Here is a 23,805-nt window from a genome sequence, read left to right on the forward strand (position 1 = left end):
TCAAGTTTAAATTAGATGATATCTTTTTTTTTTATTATAGAATAGTCAGAAATACAATGTAAATAAATAGATGATAATAATAAGTATGATAGTAATATATATATGAGGTGTATATGTTTGTGTTGTTATTAAAAAAAACAGGGCGAAAGAGATGATTCTGGGTTATCAATCTTGTTCCTTGTTGTAAGTGGTATGGTACTATCAAAAAAAAAGCAAAATGAATGAGTTTCCTTTTTTTTTTTTTTTTTTTTTTTTTTTTTTTTTTTAGGCAGATCTACAATATCTTTAACGAATATAAATAATGTTACTTACCGGAAGTGTAGAAGAGGAGGCATCTTGTTTTTTAAGTAACTTGGTGAAGAAACGCTAATCATGATAACAATAAGAAATAAATGAGTAGTTCAAAGATTGTTTTTTTTTTTTTTTTTTTTTTTTAATTACCTTGACGTGGGGAAGTCTAAAACAAATAAGTATACAGACAGCGACAAATAACAATAAAGAAATATCCATCATATCACCATTTTCTGGACCAACAATTATAGCTGTACTTTGTTGTTCATGCGAGGTTGTTGGATCGAGTGTATGATTGGTTTGAAGTAATCCATCATCAAGAATATCACCACCAATCAAATTTGTATTATTGTCTTGGATATATGGTGATGATTGTTCCTCTTCCTTCAATGCATCTAGAGCTTGTTCCAATGTACTTTCCAAATGGCCAGTATCGACTTCTTCCACCGTTCCTTGTTCTACAACATCTTCTTCGTCCTGTTCTTGAATTTCAGCTTCTTGATCACTGCCATCTTCATTGATCCAAGGTGATTCCATATCATCCAGTTTTTCTTTTTGTTCTTCATCGAAAGACGTATTGACATTGTCGCCAGCTTCTAATGATTCATCTACACTAGCATGTCCTTCCTCCACTTGATCATCACCTTCCATATCCCATGTTTCTTCTACAGGTGCATCTTCTTGTTCTTCTTCATCTTTCGTATCAGAGGAGGTCAAGGGGCCGTCTTCTTCTTCTAGCAATTCCGTCACCTTGTTGTCCAGTAGCGCGTCCTCATCTAAACCTTGTCCCATCAGTTCCAATTTATCTTCTGTTGGCAAATTTTCATAAGTGCTATCATCCATTACTTCAGTGTCTTCGTCACCTTCTGTTTCTTCTTCAGCGTCACCTTCTTCCTCCGTTTCTTCAGTGTCTTGGTCGTTACCTTCTTCAGTATCAGTAGAATCCAAGTCATTATCTGTCAAAGGAGTATCTACATTGATATCATGAGTAGAAGCTGGAGTGGTAAATAAGTCATCAGGGGCAGCTACACCGTCATCTTCGTTATACAGATTGTCAATATTATTGGAAGTGGTGGTACTTCCGGTATTGATATCTTTCTGACGAGTATTGATATCATCTGGCATTAAATCTATCAATGGTGGATCCATGGGAATCAAAAAAAAAAAAAAAAAATATGTATATTTGTATAATAGAAAATAGAAAAAGAAATAAAAAAAAAAAGTGTTATCTACATTTTCGCTTTTTTGAAACATCCCCGCTCAATATATTTAAGCATCATGATTGGCTGGTATCGAGTCTGAGTGGTTGTCGTCCAAAAATAGAAAAAGAAGTCCAGCAACTTGATAGTGTAACACAACACGATTATCAACGGGGGTAGGTTAGGAAAATGATCAAACCAAAGAATCAAATCATATTTCAAAGTGAGTAGAAAGAGGGAAACAATAGTTTGTTTATTCAAAACAGTATATAATACAATGACATACAAAAAAGGAAGATCATAATAAGGTAAAAAAAAAAGGAAAGGATAGAAGTACATGAAATATATATATAGTCATAAAAAAGATAATAAACATGAGTATTAAGTATAATAATAGTTAAGATGAAAGAGTAATTAAGAAAGAAATGATGTCAAAGGGTAATAACATTTTTTCATATGGTTTCGATAGGGGCAGGAGGATGATAGGAAGAAGGTGATTGTAGATAAGATGAAGATGATCGATGATGATGATGAGTGTGATGATGAGAATGAATGGATGATTGTCTATCTGTACCACTATTACTATTATTACTATTATTTGTTTCAGTAACGGAGGATGATTGAGGAGGTGGTGAGCAGGAGGAGGATGATAATGGTGAAGATGATGGTGATAATGATGAGGAAGAAGAAGTAGTAGTTGTTTGATTGGCTTCAATAGTTCCTGTGATACCCATAGCAGAAGATAATCGACGTTGTTGAATTTGTAATTGATGTTGTTGATGACTTGCTACAGTATTCAATCGACCACTCGTCAAACTATAGTTCACTCCACCGAGAATAGAACCAGAGATCATAGTATCCAATCGACGTCGATTTCTACCAGGTTTATTGAATCTTGCTGGTTCAAATGTTTGCCATACATATTGAGAACATTTTTCAACGTTAGGTAAATCTTGAATCATCTTGGCAATAGTATTCTTGCGAAGACCGAAAAAGTCGGGACCCACAGGATTATGACCATATTCTTGATTTCGTATAGCAAATGCACGTCTAAAAACAGAAAGGATAATAAATAAGTAAAAAAATAAATAAATAAATAAATAAAAGCCATCATCACCATTTTTGGAATTACAGTTCATTTCGATAATTTATTCCTTACCTGACAATGATGGTCCAAACGGTGGTAGGAGTAGGTCCAGAATAGGTCATTGGACAATCATCTGCAGTCACTTCAAACTAAAAGAAGAAGAAAAAAAAAGAAGGTGAGATGGTTGAAAGAAAAGGATCAAAAAGGGATTTACCTTAGGTTCACGACCATTATCCAAGATACGACAAGTATATTGAGTATCACTTTTTGCATCCACCATACTTCGATACCATCTACATAGAAAGAAAAAGATGAGTTAACATGGTGTATATCAAAAAAAAAAAAAAAAAAAAAAGAGGGATCATTCAAAATATCACTTACTTTCTGACAGTGTAATTGACAGGATAAACATAACGTTGATTATGATAAGCAGGACGATCATATACAACGGTACCTAAATTCACCACCGTCCAGGAATCAATCTCCACAGGTAGAATATATTGACCATGATCATCACGATCGACTTCATAATAAGTACGTACAGATGTGCTGACTTGTTGCATTTGTTGTTGCCTTTGATGTGGTCGAGTAGATGATTTCTTGTTATTAGCAGGCATAATCATGGGAGGATACTTTTTGCGTTTCTTGTTGCTTGGGGTATAGATAACTGGAATGTTGCTTGATGTAGATCCCAATGGAGGAGAAAGAGGATGTTGTTGATGGTGATTCTTGATAGATGGGGAGGTTGAATAATCTGTATAGACAGTAGAAGTAAATGCTGATCGATTGGAAGGTTCCGATTGCAAAGGATGGTGGTAATGAGAAGGAAGATGTTGAGTTGGCGGTGGTGATTGATCATCTTTGATTAAAAATCCTTGAGGAGGTGATGATCGACGATGATAAGATTCTGGTGATGGTAAGATTGGTTCTGGTCGATATAATGAAGAAGGTGGGGATAATGAAGCAGATGCGATGATACCAGCAGGTGGAGGTAATCGAGTCATAGATTGATTTGTTGATGATGATGTTGTTGTTGTCGTCGTAGAAATAGGAGGTAATGTGGGTGATTCATTTGTAATCGTTGATGATGGTGTAAGTGGTGGTGTAAGTCTTTTTCTTTTAGAGTACCGATCGTTATCTTCATTCCATTGTTGTTTTTCTTGCTTTTGTTGTTGTTGTTGTTTTTGCTGTGTACATAAAGCTGCATAAATCCCACAGTTACAAGAAGGAGTTTGTGAAGGAATGATTGAAGACGTAGCATTTTTGAATCCATCAAAGTCTTGTGATTGAAGTGCATTATAAAATTCTGTTTTGCACCATTTCAAAGTCTAATGATCAAGGTAATGATGATGATAAAAAAAAAAAAAAGATCAGTAAATGATGAAATAAAATAAAAAAAAAATGAAATCTTATTTATTACCGGCTGTAATTCAATAAGGACATCAATAGTATGTTGAGTAAACTTTCCATTAATATTGATTTGTTGGACATGTTGATTTTCCATAACCCAAGACATTAAACCGTGACCTTCCCAAACTAAATCTTTGTTGTTAAGACCGGATTCTTGGAAATTGGCAGTATAGACAGATAGATCATGATCATGACATACCATGTCAGGACTATTTCATCATCATAACAAAAAAAAAAGTTTAATTTAGGACACGTGGATAATAAGTAGACATCTTTTTTTTTCATTTTAAAAAGAACTATTATTACCTTGAAGAACATATGGCCCATAAGCAATCTTTTAAAGGAATAGTAACAAATGAGATATCATGATCATCAAATTGTTGTTCCATTGTCATTTGAAACGTGGCGAGACGCGTGGATGTATTTCCTCTAAAAGTATAATATACTTTAACTATATAGATATAAAAAAAAAAAAGAATAGAAAAAAAATATGGATTAGTCCTTTTTTTTTATTTTATTTAATTATACAATATTACCTTTTACAGTTGAGTGTGTCTGTTTGTTCTGTTGTATTGGTGATGATTTAATAATTGACATATCTTTTGTTTCCATTGAATAATAATAATAATAATAATAATAATAATAATAATAATAATAATAATAATAATAATAAATATATATAAAAAAATAATACAATATATATATAACAAAATAAAAAAAAAAAGAAAATAATTATAAAAGTGAAAGAGAAACAACAAAAAAGAAAAAGAAAGAAAAATTTCAATTTCTAGCTTAAAAAAGAGTCGGGTCAATGTGTGTGTGTGTGAGTGTTTCAGTATCCTAAACTAACAAAAAGGGAAGTTACCTTTTTTTTTAATATGCTGAGAGTGAATATATCACTCTCTCCAGATCCGACCACCAGGGGAATTTCATTTAGTTTCCCTTTTAGGTTCATTGAAATTTTTACCTTTCATCCATCATAGATCACTTAACAAATAAAAAAGTTTCTATTAAACCATTTTCTTTTGTAATGATATTCTTTTTATTGTAAATTATTCTTTTTTCTTTTTCTTTTTTTTTTATCTATCAAAAGAAAATATATATAAAGAAAAAAAAGAAAAGATGATCAGTTTACTGTTCATTGATAATGAAAGTAGATTTTCTGTTACTCCATTTGAAGAAATAACACATGTCTTCTTCTTTCTGCTTGTCAGTCAAAAATTTTCTTTTTTTCATTTATTATCTACATGGAAAACGCCGATCCAATGACAAGCTTTTGATACAACATCTTAATAGAGTTAATGAATGGTACTACAACATGGATGACGAATACACTTTTTTTTTTTTTTTTGTTCCCCATCTCACGAAATCAACGTTGCACGAATTGAGTCGATCGAAAAAAAGAAATATGGTATCAACATAAAAAAAAAAAAAGAAAGGTATCATCAACAAGATAGTTTATAGATATATAGATAATAATGATGATGATGAAGTTGATTTAAAAATGAGTAACATAAAATATGATTAGTTATTTAGTATTAAATCCTATAGTGAGAAAAAAAAAGTTATACTAAAAAAAAAAAAAAAAGGATCTACAGAAAAAGATTTTTGATATATTAAAAAATTGAATATTTGGGGGTGTGATAAAAAAAGAAACTCCATTATTGACTGCCAAATCAAGTGTTAGCGCCCAATGTATAGGTTACACGAATTGGAGCATCTTTTTCCCTTTTTACCCATACGCGCGCGAATTTACCGTCATTTCATTGGTTATTCTTTTCATTGATGAGATTCTATAAGTATTTAGTGTATTAAATATATAAATCAAAATATATTATTATGTTATATTCATATGGAATTGTTAGATATTTTAATATGATATAGAATGATTTGATTCAATAGTTAAATAATAATAAAAAAAAGAAGAGAAATTCCTTTTTGTTTTTATTTTTTTTATTTTTAGCACATAAACACATCATCATCATCATCAGTTACTTGTAAGGACTCCGAACAAATGAAAGATATACTTGATTTTTCGCGCGCGCGGTCTTTTTTTTTCCTATTTCTATTTTAATTGACAGAAAGAAATGTAAGGGATATCCTAAGAAAACGATTACAAATTTTATATATTTCGGTTGGATGCGATTATATTGAATGTATCAAAAAAAAAAAAAAAAAAAAAAAAAAAACTTTAAAAATGAGATATGGATCACTACATATATGCATATACGTACATACATATACATACATATATTCAAAAATTATGCAAACCCTTTTAACTATCATTTGGTAGTACATCACAAATATATATTCAATAAGGAAAAAATAAAAATAAAAAAAAAAAGGTCATTGTACACCATCATTATCTTTAAAGGTAAATCATAATGTTGTTTTATTATTTCATCAATAAATAATCTTCTTCTACACCACTATCACTATCATCAAGTCTATCTACTGTACTAACTACGTCATTTATTCTATCATCACTAATTTTACTATCACCAATAGCATCCTTGTAAACTTGAACCATTTGATTCATAGCGGCAGGCCAGGTATATGATTTTGAAGCCATCAAAGCATTTTTTCCCATATGTTGTCGTTCCAAAGGTCGATTCACTAATCGTTCCATATTATTCTTATAACCTGTCACATCATCTCCATCCAATAATAGTCCAGAATATTCATCTTCAACTAGATCACAGATCCCTTCTGCTTGTAAACCAACCACCGGTAATCCAGATGCCATTGCTTCTAATACTACTTGACCAAAAGTTTCTGTTGTTGAAGGAAATACAAACATATCTGCCGATGCATAGGCCGTTGCCAAATCAGTTCCTTGTAAATAGCCTGTAAATGTAATAGGAAGTACACTATCCCCATCTTGATTTGATTTGTTAATACAATATTGTTGTTGTATATCATCAAAAGCAGGTCCATGTCCCACACATACTAAATGACATTTTGAATGATCCATTTCCTTATAGGCATCCAATAATAATCCAATGTTCTTTTCAAATGATATCCGTCCAACATATAATAATACACATTTATCTTGATTCTTTTTCTTGTTATCATCCATCAGAGAAGAGAGACCCATCCATTGTTCCCGTAATTCAAGAGATCGATGTAAAGGAGAAAATAAATCCATATCTACACCACGTGGCCAAAGACGAACATGATCAAATCCATGTAATTCCAACATTCGTTTTGTTGAAGGAGATGGACAGGCAGTATAGAGACATTGAGAATGACAAAATTGATTCCAACGCCACATCAAAGGAGTAAACCAACCCCAACCGAAATGATGACAATACGTAGCCAAATTTGTATGATAAGAAGATACAATAGGAGTGTTGGGTAAATAACGTTGAATCATAAACAAAGCAGCTGGACCTAACCATACAGGGTCAACAATATGAATCACTTGTGGGGCAAAAGATAAAAGTCGTTCCGTAAAAGCAGGTCGCCATAGATTGAGTTTTAGTTCAGGATAAGGAAGAAAAGGAATACCATAAGTACCTAAGATTTCTGCTCCTGCAAATTCCGTCATTCCACTTTCAGGTCCTAGTAATAATACATTATGACCATTGGCTTGTAAATGTTCCAATAACCTTGATAATGTTCGAGTTACTCCATCCACCTTTGGAAGCCAGTTTTCAGTCACAATAGCAATACGCATATTTCTTGTTTTTATCTTGTTAATAATAATAATAATAATAAAAAGGAGTTATATGTAAAAATATATTACAAAAAGGAAAAAAAAAGAAAAGAAGAAAGAAATGAATTCATGTTATCAACTAGATAAAATATTATTATATATATAAAAAAAAAAAAAGAAAAAAAGAGAGAGAGAGAGACAGAAAGTATAAAATGAGAGAGCGTGATGAAAAAATGACTTGTTATTGAACGACCGCCACGGAGATTTCCTTTAAAGGATTATAGTTCTTTTGATATCCACCAATCAATCTAGTGAGTGTCCCCTTTTTCTTTGTAAAAGCTTACTTTTTTGTGTTCGATCAAGTGAATCAGTGAAAAAAAAAAGTTTAATCAAATAAAATAAAATTTTTTTGATCCATTGATATGATTTATAGTAAAAACGTGTGTTATAACAAAGATGGATCATGTTACGTTATATTAAAAATCAAAAGAAAAGAAAAAAAAAAAAGAGTAGATCTTCCGAGTTTCTGTATAAAAAGTCACATGATATTTTTGTATATATACAGTATTAACATCATCTTTTTACGATCTTTTTTTTTTGTTTTTTTTCGGTTAAAGTTTAAATACAAATATTCTCAAGTACATCTTGGTCTTGGCAAACAAAAAACATACATATATTTTTAAACCCTTTATAAAAGTACTATTCTCACTTTTTACCCTAATAATACTATATGTTTCCTTTTTTTTTTGTGAGATATTTCTATACATATATACGCATGATAATTTATAACTACAATGATAGTTTCTTTATCATGCAATGATTATTTATAACTACAATGATAGTTTCTTTGTCATGCAGTAATAATTTATAACTACAATGATAGTTTCTTTATCATGCAGTGATAATTTATAACTACAATGATAGTTTCTTTATCATGCAATGATTATTTTTATTTTCAATCTTTTTTTTTTTTTTTTTTTTGAGATGGTTTCAATTTTGTTGTTATTAGCGGCGCATGAATATATATATATGTTCCTGAGCAAAAAATAAAAAAAAAGCATGCTTTTCTCCACTATTTTTACCTTTTTCTTTCTTTCTTTTTATTTTTATTTATTGAATGGTTTCAAATTGTAGAATATGGGAAACATTATTGATCTTACTAATAATTTTATTCCTTGTTGAAGGTGAGTCTATTGAAAATAAAAACTAAAAAAAAAAAAAATAGGCTTTACCTAATACGTTCATGTCATTTTTTTTTAGGACATAGTCTCGACAATAGACGACTGAATCATATTGAACCTTTGGTCAATGTCAAGGTTGACATTATTCCAAGATCTAATCTATATTATATGAAAAGTAGCAATGACATGGAAGTAACATTAACAAATGCATACAACAATCATACTGTTACCAATATTCAACATGACGATAGTATACGACTCTTATTTGAAGCATATGACCAGTTATTTGCTATTCACCTCACTCCAAACTTGGATCTTCTTCACCCTCAAGCAACATTTGTATATGACGGAAAATCAGAACCAATTCATCCTCATCAATTTCGAATTTATCGAGGTCATGTTTATCGTCCTTCTATTTCCAATCGACGATGGCAATATGATAAACTCGGCGTGATTTTTCCTTTATTTGATCAAATAAACAATGATGATAAGGATAGTTTAGGCTGGGCAAGATTAGTCCTTCGACATGACCTGTAAGTGACCGAAAAATAATAATAATAAAAAAAAAAGAGCACGATACATTCTTTTTAGTATATGCATAAATAGTTGTATCAGACTTTTTATTTATTTATTTATTTATTATTATGTATGAACTAACATTATTTTTTTTTTTTTCAATATGAATGACTGCATTGGGAAATCGTAGAACCAAGGACCCAAATTATCCGGTATTCGAAGGCAGCTTTGAAATGTTAAATGATGTTTACCATATCAAGTCAACGGACATGTACAATAAGACGAAAAGAAGGGACGATGTAACACCAATGATAACAGTAAGTCAGCAACAACAGCAACAATATCAAAGCCTGATGGTAATTTATCGTGACTCCGACACTTCCTTGGTATCACTTGAACAATTTGACCTACCGGCTGACAATGCCTCTTCTTCTTTCTCACCTCAATGCGCTACTGATAGACTGAACTATAATGCTCCTTATATGTCAACTCACAAAAATAATAACAATGATATGATCCTTCGACCTGGTCATCCTGCTTCTCGTCTAGACGGTTTATTTATGCCTCCATCGTCTTTTACTAAGCGGGCTACGACAGGTTGCCCTACAACAAAGAAAAGTAAGTTCAAGTTGACAAAAATAGAAACAAGATGCTAATTAGTTTTTTTTTTTTTTTTTTTTTTTTTTTTTTTTATTTTATATTTTTTTCTTTCTTTCTTGTCATAGTTGCCTATATGGGTGCAGGTAATTAGGAAATATGTTAATGACAGTAAACTCATTTAGTTTTTTTTTTTTTTTTTTTTTTTTTTTTTTTTTTTTTTTGGTAGCTGCTGATTGTACTTATACCAAACACTATCAATCCAAACAACAAGCACAAATACAAATCATTACAGATTGGAACTCAGTATCTGCATTATTCGAACGACAATTCAATATTCAACTTGGTCTCGTCAATATCACTGTCATGGATGAACTTTGTCCTACCACCCCTTCATCTGCTGAACCTTGGAATCGTGCCTGCTCTGATACTTATACCTTGGATGATCGACTTAGTGATTTTAGTCGTTGGCGTGGTACTATGAGTAATGATGGTATTGCTTTATGGCACTTACTAACCAATTGTGCGTAAGTATATCTCACTATCTATATCAAGGCAACACATAAATTTTTATCTTCACTAACAACACACACATATATATATAATTGTGTCCTTTTACCTTTTGTATAGGACTGGCGTCGAAGTTGGTATTGCTTGGGTCGGTCAACTATGTCAATCAGAAGCCAGTTCTCAGACGACATCAGGTGGACAAACTCAATATGTTGCTGGTGCTGGTGTCTCGTCTATTAGTAAGTTTCTATTGATATAGCAAATGCAACCATCTTGTTATTTATGAATCTTTCTTTCTTTCCTTTCCTTTTTTTTTGTATAGTTCGTGATGAATGGAAAGTGATTGCTCATGAAATTGGTCATGGTTTCGGTAAGATTTAAGGGAAATAAGAATTAAAAAAAAAAAAAAAAAAGAACAAATGTATTCAATGCATATTTTTTTTTAATTTTGATTAGGCGCAAGTCATGATTGTAATAGTGCCAATTGCCCTTGTAGTGGATCCCAATGCACATGTTGTCCTCTTAGTGCCACTGTATGTGATGCTGGTGGTACTTATATCATGAATCCAACAAGTAACGTTTCTGCTCAAGAGTTCAGTCCATGTTCTGTTACTACTATTTGCAAGAATTTCCCATCCATCGGATCCTGTTTGCAAGGTAAATGAAGTTTCTTGTAAAAAATATGTTTTTTTTTTCTAACATCATCTGCTTATTTTTCTTTTTAGACCCTGGACAACGGATCACTAAACAATTACAAATGTGTGGAAACGGTATCGTGGAACAAGGTGAAGAATGTGATCCTGGCAATCAAACAAGCTCATGTTGTGATTCAACTACGTGTAAATTTATCAACAATGCTGTATGCGAGTGAGTACTGAACTTTTTTTTTTTTTTTTTTTTTTAATATTTATGAAATCTCATTCCATCTACTTTTTATTCATCTGGGTAACCCTTTTTTTCTATTCGAATATTAGTGATGTGAATGATTCATGTTGTAATCAATGTCAATACCAACCAAGTACCTACCAATGTCGACCGGCATCTACTTCATGTGATATTCCAGAATTCTGCACTGGTACATCAGGAACATGTCCTCCAGATACATATATACAAGACGGTACTGATTGTGGGAATGGATTAAAATGTGCTACCGGTCTGTGTACATCTAGAGATGATCAATGCCTACATCGTGGTTCTTCCTTGAATATTTCCAAAGCATGTCCCAGTAGCAACTCATGTTCATTGTCCTGCAACAATGGTGCTGGTTCTAGCTGTCTCGTCTTTAGTGGTGGTTTTATCAATGGAACACCATGTGGTGCAAATGGTGTTTGTAAAGATGGCAGTTGTGATGAAGGCAGTATAGGTAAGAACAATAAAAAAAAGAATATGACGATATTATTTTCGTTTTTGTTATGATCATCATCACTCACTCTTAAGTATTATTTTCTTTCTCTTTTAATTTTTTTTTTTTTTTTGATCAACATATAGCCTCACAAGCGTTATACTGGTTATCGACACACAAATATATTGCCATCCCAGTAGGTGTTGTACTATGTCTCTTGCTTCTTGGATGCCTCGCTTGGACTTGTTATTCCGGATGTTGTGGTCGTGGTGGATGGCGAAATCGAAATAACAAGAAGAATCAAAATAGACCAAATACATTACAAGTGACATCACCTCCTCCACCTTCAATATCAACGATATCATCACCTATATTATCATCACCAACCCAGCGCCATTATGGAAACAATCGCGTGTCTTCTCCTCCACTGGACTCTGCCATGATGGACAAGAAACAAGACATTCCTTCAGATATTAGTACACCTGCTTTCGCATCTTCCCCGTCTACTCCTATTCCATCTTCTTCTTCTCCTCCTCTTCCTCCACCACCACCACCACATCAGCCTTCCCATACAACATCATGAAAACCTCTCAGTCATTTTCTTATATTGTCATACCAAAATAGATATCTTGAAATAAAAAAAAATCATTTTACATTTTATTCTTCAAAATTAGAACGTTTCTGTCATAATATAAATCATACTGCTGTCATTTGATAATATAAAATTCCTATCACAGAGATCTTGGCAAGAGAATCTTCGGGATAACTAAGCAGAGTATATTGAACTATTGCATGTATTTGATATCGACATTATTACAAGTTTGTTAATTGAAGAACAAAAAAAAAAAAAAAAAAAAGCATAAAGGAAAAAAAAAAAAAAAAAAAGAAATGGAAAAAAGTTGAGATTGAACTTTTGGTCACCACCAGTTTTTCTAGCATGATCCTCATAACAATCAAACCAATGCTCATCAATCAGCATACTCATTCTATCATCATTTCGTATCAGTTGTCATCATCATCTATCATACCAACCATCATCACCCAATATCATTAACCCATCACTACATCATCACAGAAGCAAACAATTCCTGACTAGTCTTCGACTTAATCTTCCTCTTTTTTATTAAAAATATTTATATATACAGAAAACAATAGATAGATATTTTTTAACTTTTTTTTTATTGAATAAATAAAGGGGGGTAATATATCTTAGTTGGCCTTCTTACGGAAAGAACAACCTTCAGTCAAACGAGCGCGACCACCAGTAGGTTGGCACAAAACAGTACCACAGGAAGAGCACAAGACAACAGTTTGAGCATGGCTGAACACAGTGCTAATATTCAAACAGCCTATAATACGTATATATATATATATATAGAGGAATGAATATCTGAATCACGTTTATTCTCTATCTATGTATAACTTACCAGGACACTTGACATCCATGAAATATGAATTGGGAGATTGCACAAGGCGTTTGAGCTTGTGGGAACGTCTTTCGTGTTCTTCAGTAGGATGTAAAAGATCAACGGCCAACTAGATAAAATAAAAAAAAAAGGATTAGTACAATCTTCGACATTCTTCATGTTCACTAGATTCCGCAACGTTAAAAAAAAAAAAGATCGACCAAGGATGAGAGTACTAGCACGGGATCGGGTTTTAGCATATCCAACATTTGATCATGACGTATATCTCTCCAGTCGAATATATCCATCCATCCATCCATCCATCCATCCATACAATTCTTTTAATTCATCCATCCATCCTTGGTCGTCTGTTTTCTCTTTTCTTTTCTATTTGCGTGTATCGTCGTGATAATGATTATTTGGATTAAAACTTACAGTCATGGTGTGATGTATAAAAATAAAGGAAGGAGCAAAAAGAGACAGGCAAATCCAAAGAGGAAGCTATGAAAGACGGACTGTGAAATGATCCAATCAAATCGTTCCAATTGACTCCTATGGTTTAACATTTGATTTTGATGTAATTAGTGGAATAAAGTTTACTGTTGTGGAGTAGTATTCTCTTTTTTTTTTTTTTTTTTTTTTTTTTTTTTTTACTTATTTTTATATATGATCTATGTAACAATGATGAGAATATCAGATTGGTTACACTTTTTCTCTTATTCTCTTTTCTTTTTCCTTTCATCTTGTTTTTTTTTTTTTTATATTTTGTTAGTATAATTCCATGTACATCCTGAAACTCTCTCACAGTCTGTTTGGAGCGCCGACACTTAAAATCATGATTTTGCTTTATTTTCCTTATTTTTTTTTTTTATCTTTTTATATTCTCTATTTTTTATGTAGCATGGTACATCCTATTCAATTAGTACAAGGTGCAGACTTCAAAATCAACTTGGAAACTGATCATATTATATTACATGGTTCAGTGGAAGAATCGGGTGGTGTCATGTTACGAGGGTCTGTTGTTTTGGATTGTCATGAAAACACCAAAATTAAGTCTATTACTTTGAAGATTATTGGCAAGATTAAAGTGAACTGGATAGAAGGTAATAAAAGACTTTTTGTTTATAAAGGTAGATACTTATCGTGTAATGAAAATAGGCACTGGATCTCATCAAAGGTTATACAAAGAAGAACAAACGATATTGGAACACGAATGGAGTTTTATGCCACAAACACGTAAAACTTATCATTTATCTGAACATCATTATCAATGGTAAGATAAAAAAAAAAAAAAAAGAGAGATTTTGATAATGTTTTTTAATATAACACAAATTTGAATGATAGGGATTTTGAACTACCGTTACCAGGTGATTTACCAGAAACCATTCATCATGACTTAGGAGAGGTGTATTATCGACTTAAAGCTGTAGCAGAACGACCAACATTCTCTATCAATTATACTGACAAACGTTCACTCAAAGTATCTCGACTTATGTTACCTACTTCCATGGAACTTATGCAATCTGTATTGATCTCCAATGTATGGGCTGACAAACTCAGTTACGACATTAGTGTGCCAAGTAAATGTTATACAATGGGTGGTATGTTACCAATCACTTTCCAATTTATCCCTATTGCTCCTGATCTCAAGATTCGGTCCATTACTTGTACTCTGAAGGAATATATGACACTTTCTACATGTGATCATAGCAAGACTGAAACTCGTATTGTTAAAGTACACCGTGATGATAACTATCAAGATACTGCAGAACATGAAGGTGAAATTTATCGCAAGACTGAAATTATGGTTATTCCTGATGAAGCCTCCAACCATTTGATGATGGATACCGTCAATGATTTGATCAAGGTAAAACATAAGCTCAAGTTTACAGTGACATTGGTGAATGCAGATGGTCATATATCAGGTAAGATCATCTTGTCAGTGAAACGAATTATCAAGTGAAACTTACTTTTTTTTTTATTTTTATTATTATTATTATTTAAGAATTACGCGCAGCCATACCAATCATCATAGCAGCCATTTCCGCAGAAGAAGACGCGAATGCATTACCAGCTTATGAAGATGCTTGGCGAACTGCTCCTTATGATCCTGCTACCATTTCCCAACTGATTGCTTCTGGTCAATTACCTCCTTCTCTTGCTGTTTCGATCCCAAATGCAGCCGCAAGTATGGCTCATTCTTCACTTTCAAGTGGTGATGAAAACAATACTAGCGGCTTACCATCTCCATCATCATCACCATCATCTCCTACGGCGGCAACAACAACGGATGTCGATTCTCCTTTACCATGGCAAGGCATTGATCTCTCACGTGTTCCGTCTTACACTACAGCAGTTAGATCCAATCGATTGTACAGTTTTTCCGGTTCATTACCGACTTATGAATCCGTATCTATGCCTGGTAGAACAACGACAAGATGAGATCTTTAATTGATATTTTCTCCTTTTTATCATATATATATATTCTTAATTTAGATGATCCATCATAAATACATATACATTAGATTGTACTATCTCTTATTTTTTTTTTGTTGTTGAATTGATTACATTATGTACTATTTTTTTTAATAAACTCTTTTCTATTTTGATTGACTTTATTTCAATATGTATTCACAAAGATAATAATAAAACAAAATATGATTCAAAAAAGAAAAATAGCCTATACTAAAAAAATGCGCATTAGTGAGTTGAGGAAGATATATATATATGTCTATTATATTAATCTATGGATGATGAGGGAGAAGGACGATTGCCAGAGGTTGGATCTGTCAGAGACGACTGAGTATAAGATGGTGGACAACAGGCCTGTTCATAACAAGAATCATTTTCTACACATCGTAATAGGCAAGTAGTAGAATCTGAATTGATCCCCTATATATATACAATAAAAAAGAATTGTCAGAATCGATATCACATATCATCCAAATCAAAAAAAAAAAAAAAAAAAAAAAAAAAAAACTTTCTTACATCAATTTGACTTTCCATCATATCGCAATCTTCTTCGAGTATATCCTCGGTGGAGTTGGGTATCTGTTGAAGAGGATGTTTTTCATTTTTGTTCAAAAATTCAGGTTGGATAGTTGCCGAATGAACACCGAATCGATGTAAGGTTTGTCGCATTTGTGTGGACAGTTCCATATAAGTGTCTTCGGTCAATAATACATGTAATGAAGCAACAAACTTTGTGTCGGAGAGTTGCCATATATGGAGTTCATGCACTGAATACACGCCAGGAATCTAGTACAAATAAAATAAAAAAGTTAGGTTAATATTTCCTAGAACATACAAAGGGGGAAAAAATCAAAACAAACAAACATCAAAAAAAAAAAAAAAAAAAAAAAGAGGGGAGAAGGGATTGTTCATACTTGTTGTAAACTTTCACGGACTTCATCCAATTTTACACTACGAGGAACACCTTGTAATAAAATAAAAGAGGTTGCTTTCACTAAATATAAAATAAAATAATAATAAAAAAAAGTATAAATAATTGATTTTCTATGTCATCTATGATTCTTTACCAAGAGGAAGAGCAGACATAAAAATAATGATGGCAATGATCAAACTATAAATTAAAAAAAAAGAAAATAAATAGGATGAAAATCATTGTTTTATTCATCTAGTTACCTAATGGCAGGATCCATATAAAATCTCCAAGAGTAAGGTGTAAGCCAAATAAATAAAGCTGCAGCCATCACTCCAACATTCCCGAGAGCATCACCTAATACATGAAGAAATATCTTGAATATAAAAAAAAAATACAGGTGAGTAGAAAAAATGTCATTGATTTTTGTCCCTTTACCCCTTTCATATTCAAATGACCACCATCATCATGGTGATGATGTTCTTTTTCTACATCGGCATTGTCATCACTCGCATGATTATGACCGTGACCATGTTCTTAAAAAAAAAAAGTATAAAGTTAAAATTCATGAATTTAAATATTTGTTGTTGTTTTCGGCATATTACCGTGGAATAAGAAAAGACCTAGAATATTTGCCACCAAACCAGCACCTCCAGTAATGAGGACCATAATAGGATTAGTCATTGGTTCCATATGAATAAAACGTTGAATAGCTTCCATTAATATAGTAAAACATAAAGCCAATAAAAAGACACCTAATAAATAATAAATATGAATGAATATCCTTTCTTTATAATCATCCTTTTTATACCATTTAATAAAGCACCCAATATTTCGGCTCTTTGCCAACCATAAGAATATTTTGATTGATTTGGATTTGGCCGTTTGGCTAACCGAATTGCCCAAAGAGCTACAGCTAAACTGATCAAATCATTCAACATATGAAAAGAATCTGCAATCTATACAAAAAAAAAAATAAGGAGTGTTTATGTTACTGTTAGAAATAAAGTATAATAAAAAAAATAATTTGCATAAAATCTAACTTACCAGTGATAAGGAACTAACGTAATAACCTATAACTATTTCAGTGACAAAGAAGCCACCATTCAGGAACATCATGATGTATATTCTATTTGTTCTACTTAACATGATTCACATAAAGGAAGTAAGTAAGAGAGAGGTAAAGAGAGGAAGAAAATAAGGAAAAAGAAGAAGAAGAAAAAAAAAAAAAAAGAGAGAGGAAAATAAAAGAAAAAGAAAGAAATGTGCGGAAATACAAAATGATCGAAATCCCTCAAAATTCTCTTTTTTTCTAAAAAAAAAGGGGGGAAGTGATTCGGCAGTTGGCTTATCCATAAACGGTAAAGTAAGATTGAAAGCATTTGACTGGATTACCAACCACCAAAAAGGGACCATTGGCGTAAAGAGATATTATAAACGAATAAAAAGTCTTTATTTGTCATAAGGGTAATGACATCATTTGATATAATATTTGTAAACATGGTAGTAATGGAGGTGGCTTGAAATTGTTACAGAATGATACTATTTATACAAATATTTTATCTTTATGAGCTTGTCATCAATGTAAACAATAAATCCTTTTTAAGGGATCTACCTATTTCGGTGGTTGAAGAAAAGAAATGGTAAAATGGTTTAAGTTGTCATGATCAACTAAGTATTATTTGTATTATACTTACCAAAAAAAAAAAAAAAAAAAAATCCAAACAACAAGAAATACAGAAGAGACGCAAGGACAAACAACCAAAGGCACAACAAAACCAAAAGAACAACGAAGGAAAACAGGAGAAACAAGAATCAATATTCTGTCGCATGTGACCAGGTGAACAGAAAGAAGTAAGATACCAACATAAAAGGCAGCCAAAAAAAGCAATTGCAGAAGAAAGAAAGGAGAAAATAAAAAAAAAGTGTCTTTTATATTGTTCTTTTTTTTTTTCCCTCCAATCACATTGAAACTATCAAATAAATAATGATGATTATTCTATTAAATCAAATCAATGATTATATGTTATAAAATAGAATATTATAGAATTCATAAAATAGAATATTATAGAATTCATAAAATAAAATAAAATAAAATAAAAAGGGATCATGTATAGTTTTTTAATAATGATCACGCTTAAAAATTATTTAAGGTGAATCGGAGTTCATGCAAACGGTAGTAACACTAGTCTTTCTTTTTATATCGATAAAAAATTGTTTTCTTTTTTTATTTTTACCAACATCATCATCTGTTATAGCAACTAAAACTAAAAATATCATTTCGTTTACTATAATCAACACAAAAAGGAATGTAAAGAAAGGAATTATTTTGATTTGTTTTCCCATTGGTTGGATTTTATGTTTGAGATAACCACCGAAAAGTTTACTTAAATAGAGTTGTCTTGTTTTTGATTTCTCTTTTTTCTTTTCCCATCTTATTTTGTAAAGAAAAACTCTCAATAAACAATCTATTATTATGTATTTCAAGTCTATTCTTATTATCTTGGTGACATTTGTTACTTTGTCCTTTGCCATTGTGTTGAATCCTCATATGTAAGAACTTCAATGTACAATACAATGTATTAAATCTACCTTTTTATATATTTGATTTAGAACAAGTCCAACTTCTTCTACCAAGTGGCGTGCTGGTTCTCAACACACTATTACTTGGTAATGATTTGATGAAAAAAAAAAAAGATTATATTTTTTTTTGTACTGTCTCAGCTGACCTTTTTTTTTTTCTTAGGGACACTGAAAACGTTGCCGGAGGTCCTATTCCAGATACATACAAGTAAGTTAAAAAGTATGAGATGTTTCATATGTATTTATACTTTTTTTTTTTTTTACTCTTTTTCAGAGGAACCATTAAACTTGGTTATCTTGATCCAAAAGATGGACCTAATGAACATCTTCGTAAGTTAATATATATTATTTTATCATTTATCATCATTAAAATATTTTTATTATTATTATTATTATGATTTAGAATGGGAACTTGCTTCTGATTTTCTATTGAACAAGGGTTCACAAGTGGTGACTTTACCTGCCGATTTGGAAACAAAACGTACTTATATTATTGTCTTGATGGGTGATTCTGGAAATGCTTCTCCTCAATTTGCTATCACTGCAGCTAGATAGATATACTTCTTCTAGTTTCTTGTTTGCACTTTATTTATCATTTTTCTCCATCTTTTTTTTTGTACCTTTTTCCTTACGATTCTCCCTTTGTTTTATATATTTATTATTATTTTACAGTACGTACTTTTGTGTATATATATATACTAATTCCACTCATTTAAATAATAGCCCTTCCTTTTGTATAGTCTTTCCCTTTTTTTTTTTGTATATTCTTTAACTACTCGTGCAAACCAATTTTTTAAAATAATAAAAAAATAAATGTAGCGATGACTCATATTCATCATATCTTTCCGACCCTAAAATAAAACTATACAATGTGTATATATACACTTTTTTGATTTATATTATACAAAAAAAAAAAAAAAAGAAATACTGATGATCTAATCTAATATATATATATATAACTAATCTAATTTTGCCATATCTCTTCCATGTTTCAATAATTTTGATAGAGAGGCGAAACCAAAGAAGAAAGTACTGATTGTCCATCGAAGAATATTTCCAGAACTATACCATCCACGATGAAGGCAAATACCACATGCAATTAAAGATTCACCCACATGTAAACCCACTGAGATAGACCACATCCATTGAATCACATGAAGACCAATGATCTGTTGAATTTGAGCTGCATACCATGGACCAGTTTCTATTCTTGATCTTGCTGCCAAATAACCCAGATGACACATACCTAAAATGATCGGGATCTGCCAAAACCTATCTGCATGATAAAATACATCTCTTTTCCTTTGCCGTTCATATTCCTTTTGTCGTTCGGTTTCCTCCAATGCCTGAGCTTTTAACATAGCTTGAATAGGTGGTGGTCCTTGTAATGAACTAGGCTATAAAATAAAGTGAGAAATCATTCTTTCTTTCTACATATATATATATTCTTTACCATGCCTAATGCTTCTTCTGCCTCTTTTGCCATGGATTCTAACAATGGTCTGACCTGGTCGCGTGTAGTCAGAGGGGGTGAAGAACTGGTTGGCCAAGGAATAACAGTTTCTAGACCTTGTTCTTCCGGAGTATCATATTCAATAGTGAATCCATAAGCATCTAATGATTTAAAGTTGGCTTTGATAGCAGACTTCTTTTTTCCAAAATATCGTACATAAGCAAGATTAGCATCTATCAAAAAAGAACAAAAATAAAAATGAGAGGTTCTTTTTTTTTTTAACAGGATATCTTACTAGTATGTCCACTCATATAGGCAGAAATAGAGATAGAATGTTGAGCTATAGGATCTGTGGTCATGATGAAAAGGAATTAATTCAAGAGAGAAAGTAAAAAAGAAAAAAAGGTAAAAATTCTCGTGTGATTTTATAGTGTTTCCAGAGTTAGATGGCGCATGGGGGGAGAAAAAATGGCGTCCTATTTGATTTTTGGATGGCGGAGTTTTTGATGCTAACCTGGCGTATATTTTGAAAATCTACTTGTCGCATGAATACGTCCAATCTACCATGGCGTTCTAAGGTACTCTTACATTTTTCTTTTTTTGAATGGTAATAAAAATACAACACAATATTAAAAGACACCAAGTATATTTGAATAAAAGGTATGCTTTATTAAAACAATAAAAAAATAAAAAATAAAAAAAGAGTATCACATAGGACGTTTGTTCAAGCAATCATCAAAGCGATTGATAGAATGTGTGATGAATCCAGTAAGATCACTACGAGTAACTAAACTACAAGCTTCACCTATCCTGTCTGATAAAGTTTCATCATCCATAAGATTGGACCGCTTCAGTTTGCTCTTTGCCACAGACCAGAATTGTTCAATTGGGTTGAGCTCCGGGGAATATGGTGGAAGATAAATGCATCTGTACTGTCGTTCGGTAATCGTTGCTTCAATGTCCTTAGATTGTTGTATTGGCGCATTGTCCATCACAAGATAATACCCTTTAAATCCGGGATACTGGTCCATATTATCCATCGTGTCATTCAAAAAGCGAATATAATATCCTGTTCTTGTACCTACTGATTTCTTTTTTCCATTGTCCTTACCTACCTTCCTTTTTTTTTGACAGAGGCTTCAATGGCTTTCTAAGTCTAATGTTGATAACTTGAGGATTAGCATGAGTAATTTATAGTTCAAGATCGATGACATTCCATATTTTTAATCATAAAAGAAATAATAATAGGTGAAAGATTAGTATAAACCATGTTTTCTTCTTTTCTTGAAATAAATAAATAAATAAAAAAAGAAACCAACTTACCAAACCTTTATCAATGAACATTTGACCTAGTTCACGAATAAAAAATCGTACCGAACCATCATTGATACTGCTTGCAAAATTGACAACAGACCAGGATTCCAAGGTGGCACCGTTTGCGAATTTCTTACCACGGAGACTCCAAGTACCACCGACAGGAGTAAAACTAGCTGAAGCATGATAAGAGATCTTTGGAGCCGGAAGAACACGAGCATTGACCATGGTCATATCAGGCTTGACGCTGACACCAAATTGTTGAATATACGGATCGTCCTTGTAGTCGAGTACGTTGAAACCTTGATTGATCAAGTTGGCACGCACATTGGGTGTATTCCAAGTAAACTTGATCATTTCACCTTTTTGATAGTCACTCGGTGTCTCTACAGGGCATTGACCAGAAACTACTTCACAAACTTCCATAGGCAAAAAGGTATTCTTCTTGACAACAATACAGGGTAAGAAAGGGAAGGCCAAATGTCTGTTGTAAGTGTTTTGAAAGTGTTGAGCAACGGTCACTTCATTTCCAGTATCATCCTTGAATACAGTGTTTTCAGCAGAGGTAGGAGTGAGCTTGTTAATCTTGTACTTCAATCGTTTTTCAGCACCACGATGGACAACAACAGCCTCGAGATTCTTGAGTATTTTTTCGACCTTGATGCGTTCAGAATCAGGAATACCACGACGAAGTTCACCAAGACTGCGGCGGCCAAGTAGTTTGGGTAACATTTCATGAAGAGGGCCAGGTTGATAGAAAGCGATGGAGCTAACACCAATATTGACCATCATTTTGCCTATAAACAGTAAAGAATGAAATATTAACAAAAGTCTTAGGATTTTTTTTTCTTTACCTTGAGTAGGGCGAGCGTATTGATTGAAGCCTTGCCATACTTCAGCACCATTGCGTAAAGGACGTTTACCTTGGAGAGTATAAAAGGATCGACCCATCGTTGTATAATGCATGTATGGAGAGTGATGAAACAATGTCTCAAGGACCCTAATGGCTGTTGATCGGTTTTAGAGAAAAAACACGTATATAAAAAGAAAAAGATAAAAAAAGGGAAAAGAAGTTAATGAAAAGAAAAGGAGATAATTATAATATTTTTTTTTTGTTTTACGTACCCATCAAACAGTTGCTGGTAATAAGAGACTTTCCATCCAAAAGTAATTGTAATTCACCCATGTTGATTACACCTACAGGCTTGATTTTTAACTTGAAAACACCTCTAGAACGATTTCCTTGTTGAAGGTTGACCTATAACAAGAATAAAAATGATGGATATGAATGAACCAATAAAAAAAAAGAGTGATCAGAAAAATATAATGAAGTTGGGGATGAAATAATAAGTATATAATAAAATATACGTCATTTTTTTTATTTACTTACTTCAAAAGAAATACCAAGATTGTCATCACCACACTTTAGAGGTTTTGGAGAAAAGAGATTTGCACGACCATCAAAGACCGGTTTGATCTTGTTGAGGAAAGCTCGACCTTTGGGACTATCTTCAAAACATTTCCACAACTTTCTTCGAACAGGTAGAGATGTACCCTCCGGTAGGAATTGAATATTCAAGCGTTGTATATTTTGAGCTGGAAGACTTGTCATTTCAAAGAAATTGCTTCGTACACGTACTTGTTTACCAACTGTGCCAGTATTGGGACGCATAATAAGTTCAGTCAAATCTCTGTTGGATGCTTGAGCCATGATGTTCGTTTAATAACGTGTAAAAAAAAAAAAAAAAAAAAAAAAAAAAAAAAAAAAAAAAAAAAAAAGTGAAGAAAAAAGAAAGATAGAGAAAGAAAGAAAGAAAGAAAGAAAGAAAAAAAAAAAAAGTGAAGAAAAAAAAAAGAAAGATAGAGAAAGAAAGAA

General features: G+C 32.2%; 10 protein-coding genes across 10 annotated transcripts; 3 read left to right on the top strand and 7 right to left on the bottom strand.

Annotated features, from left to right (window-relative positions):
• Positions 1-16: 16 nt before the first annotated feature.
• On the bottom strand, positions 17-1,469 carry BX664DRAFT_386886 (uncharacterized protein). The gene is made up of 3 exons (XM_051549352.1): positions 442-1,469; positions 313-366; positions 17-198 (listed from the first exon to the last, which is right to left on the bottom strand). Exons 1-3 carry the CDS (start codon positions 1,438-1,440, stop codon positions 166-168), a joined length of 1,086 nt encoding a protein of 361 aa, XP_051399134.1. The 5' UTR covers positions 1,441-1,469; the 3' UTR covers positions 17-165.
• Positions 1,470-1,942: 473 nt separating this feature from the next.
• Positions 1,943-3,194, bottom strand: BX664DRAFT_265800 (F/Y-rich N-terminus-domain-containing protein; the record flags this gene model as incomplete). Its single annotated transcript, XM_051540873.1, has 4 exons — positions 1,943-2,540; positions 2,650-2,726; positions 2,792-2,870; positions 2,959-3,194. The coding sequence occupies 4 exons, from the start codon at positions 3,192-3,194 to the stop codon at positions 1,943-1,945; spliced, it is 990 nt and encodes a 329-aa protein (XP_051399135.1).
• Positions 3,195-6,276: 3,082 nt separating this feature from the next.
• Positions 6,277-7,790, bottom strand: BX664DRAFT_299168 (glycosyl transferase group 1). The gene has a single exon (XM_051542294.1). It carries the CDS (start codon positions 7,664-7,666, stop codon positions 6,383-6,385), a length of 1,284 nt encoding a protein of 427 aa, XP_051399136.1. The 5' UTR covers positions 7,667-7,790; the 3' UTR covers positions 6,277-6,382.
• An 828-nt stretch (positions 7,791-8,618) lies between these two features.
• Positions 8,619-12,451, top strand: BX664DRAFT_335896 (Metallo-peptidase family M12-domain-containing protein). Its single transcript, XM_051545995.1, has 11 exons — positions 8,619-8,829; positions 8,913-9,359; positions 9,533-9,960; positions 10,068-10,085; positions 10,169-10,466; positions 10,570-10,688; positions 10,772-10,819; positions 10,906-11,106; positions 11,175-11,316; positions 11,424-11,812; positions 11,938-12,451. The coding sequence occupies exons 2-11, from the start codon at positions 8,995-8,997 to the stop codon at positions 12,372-12,374; spliced, it is 2,445 nt and encodes an 814-aa protein (XP_051399137.1). The 5' UTR covers positions 8,619-8,829; positions 8,913-8,994; the 3' UTR covers positions 12,375-12,451.
• Positions 12,452-12,884: 433 nt separating this feature from the next.
• Positions 12,885-13,654, bottom strand: BX664DRAFT_335900 (40S ribosomal protein S27). Its single transcript, XM_051545996.1, has 3 exons — positions 13,633-13,654; positions 13,219-13,327; positions 12,885-13,140 (listed from the first exon to the last, which is right to left on the bottom strand). The coding sequence occupies exons 1-3, from the start codon at positions 13,636-13,638 to the stop codon at positions 13,001-13,003; spliced, it is 255 nt and encodes an 84-aa protein (XP_051399138.1). The 5' UTR covers positions 13,639-13,654; the 3' UTR covers positions 12,885-13,000.
• Positions 13,655-14,098: 444 nt separating this feature from the next.
• Positions 14,099-15,639, top strand: BX664DRAFT_366029 (uncharacterized protein; the record flags this gene model as incomplete). The annotated part of the gene is made up of 4 exons (XM_051548506.1): positions 14,099-14,300; positions 14,356-14,470; positions 14,542-15,122; positions 15,203-15,639. The coding sequence occupies 4 exons, from the start codon at positions 14,099-14,101 to the stop codon at positions 15,637-15,639; spliced, it is 1,335 nt and encodes a 444-aa protein (XP_051399139.1).
• A 182-nt stretch (positions 15,640-15,821) lies between these two features.
• BX664DRAFT_158357 (cation efflux family-domain-containing protein) lies at positions 15,822-17,812 on the bottom strand. The gene is made up of 9 exons (XM_051539924.1): positions 17,627-17,812; positions 17,391-17,538; positions 17,185-17,334; positions 17,018-17,115; positions 16,843-16,955; positions 16,737-16,780; positions 16,584-16,663; positions 16,186-16,455; positions 15,822-16,089 (listed from the first exon to the last, which is right to left on the bottom strand). Exons 1-9 carry the CDS (start codon positions 17,726-17,728, stop codon positions 15,937-15,939), a joined length of 1,158 nt encoding a protein of 385 aa, XP_051399140.1. The 5' UTR covers positions 17,729-17,812; the 3' UTR covers positions 15,822-15,936.
• Positions 17,813-18,925: 1,113 nt separating this feature from the next.
• BX664DRAFT_335905 (uncharacterized protein) lies at positions 18,926-20,002 on the top strand. The gene is made up of 5 exons (XM_051545997.1): positions 18,926-19,132; positions 19,193-19,249; positions 19,326-19,370; positions 19,437-19,492; positions 19,566-20,002. The coding sequence occupies exons 1-5, from the start codon at positions 19,056-19,058 to the stop codon at positions 19,715-19,717; spliced, it is 387 nt and encodes a 128-aa protein (XP_051399141.1). The 5' UTR covers positions 18,926-19,055; the 3' UTR covers positions 19,718-20,002.
• Positions 20,003-20,091: 89 nt separating this feature from the next.
• Positions 20,092-20,992, bottom strand: BX664DRAFT_360006 (uncharacterized protein). Its single transcript, XM_051548125.1, has 3 exons — positions 20,911-20,992; positions 20,616-20,848; positions 20,092-20,559 (listed from the first exon to the last, which is right to left on the bottom strand). The coding sequence occupies exons 1-3, from the start codon at positions 20,972-20,974 to the stop codon at positions 20,122-20,124; spliced, it is 735 nt and encodes a 244-aa protein (XP_051399142.1). The 5' UTR covers positions 20,975-20,992; the 3' UTR covers positions 20,092-20,121.
• Positions 20,993-21,842: 850 nt separating this feature from the next.
• BX664DRAFT_299180 (PAZ domain-containing protein) lies at positions 21,843-23,670 on the bottom strand (the record flags this gene model as incomplete). Its single annotated transcript, XM_051542295.1, has 4 exons — positions 23,320-23,670; positions 23,055-23,187; positions 22,784-22,936; positions 21,843-22,726 (listed from the first exon to the last, which is right to left on the bottom strand). Exons 1-4 carry the CDS (start codon positions 23,638-23,640, stop codon positions 21,843-21,845), a joined length of 1,491 nt encoding a protein of 496 aa, XP_051399143.1. The 5' UTR covers positions 23,641-23,670.
• Between the last annotated feature and the right edge of the window lie 135 nt (positions 23,671-23,805).

Source organism: Halteromyces radiatus (genome assembly GCF_025201355.1).
Source record: "Halteromyces radiatus strain CBS 162.75 chromosome Unknown BX664scaffold_5, whole genome shotgun sequence".
Classification (NCBI taxonomy): domain Eukaryota; kingdom Fungi; phylum Mucoromycota; class Mucoromycetes; order Mucorales; family Cunninghamellaceae; genus Halteromyces; species Halteromyces radiatus.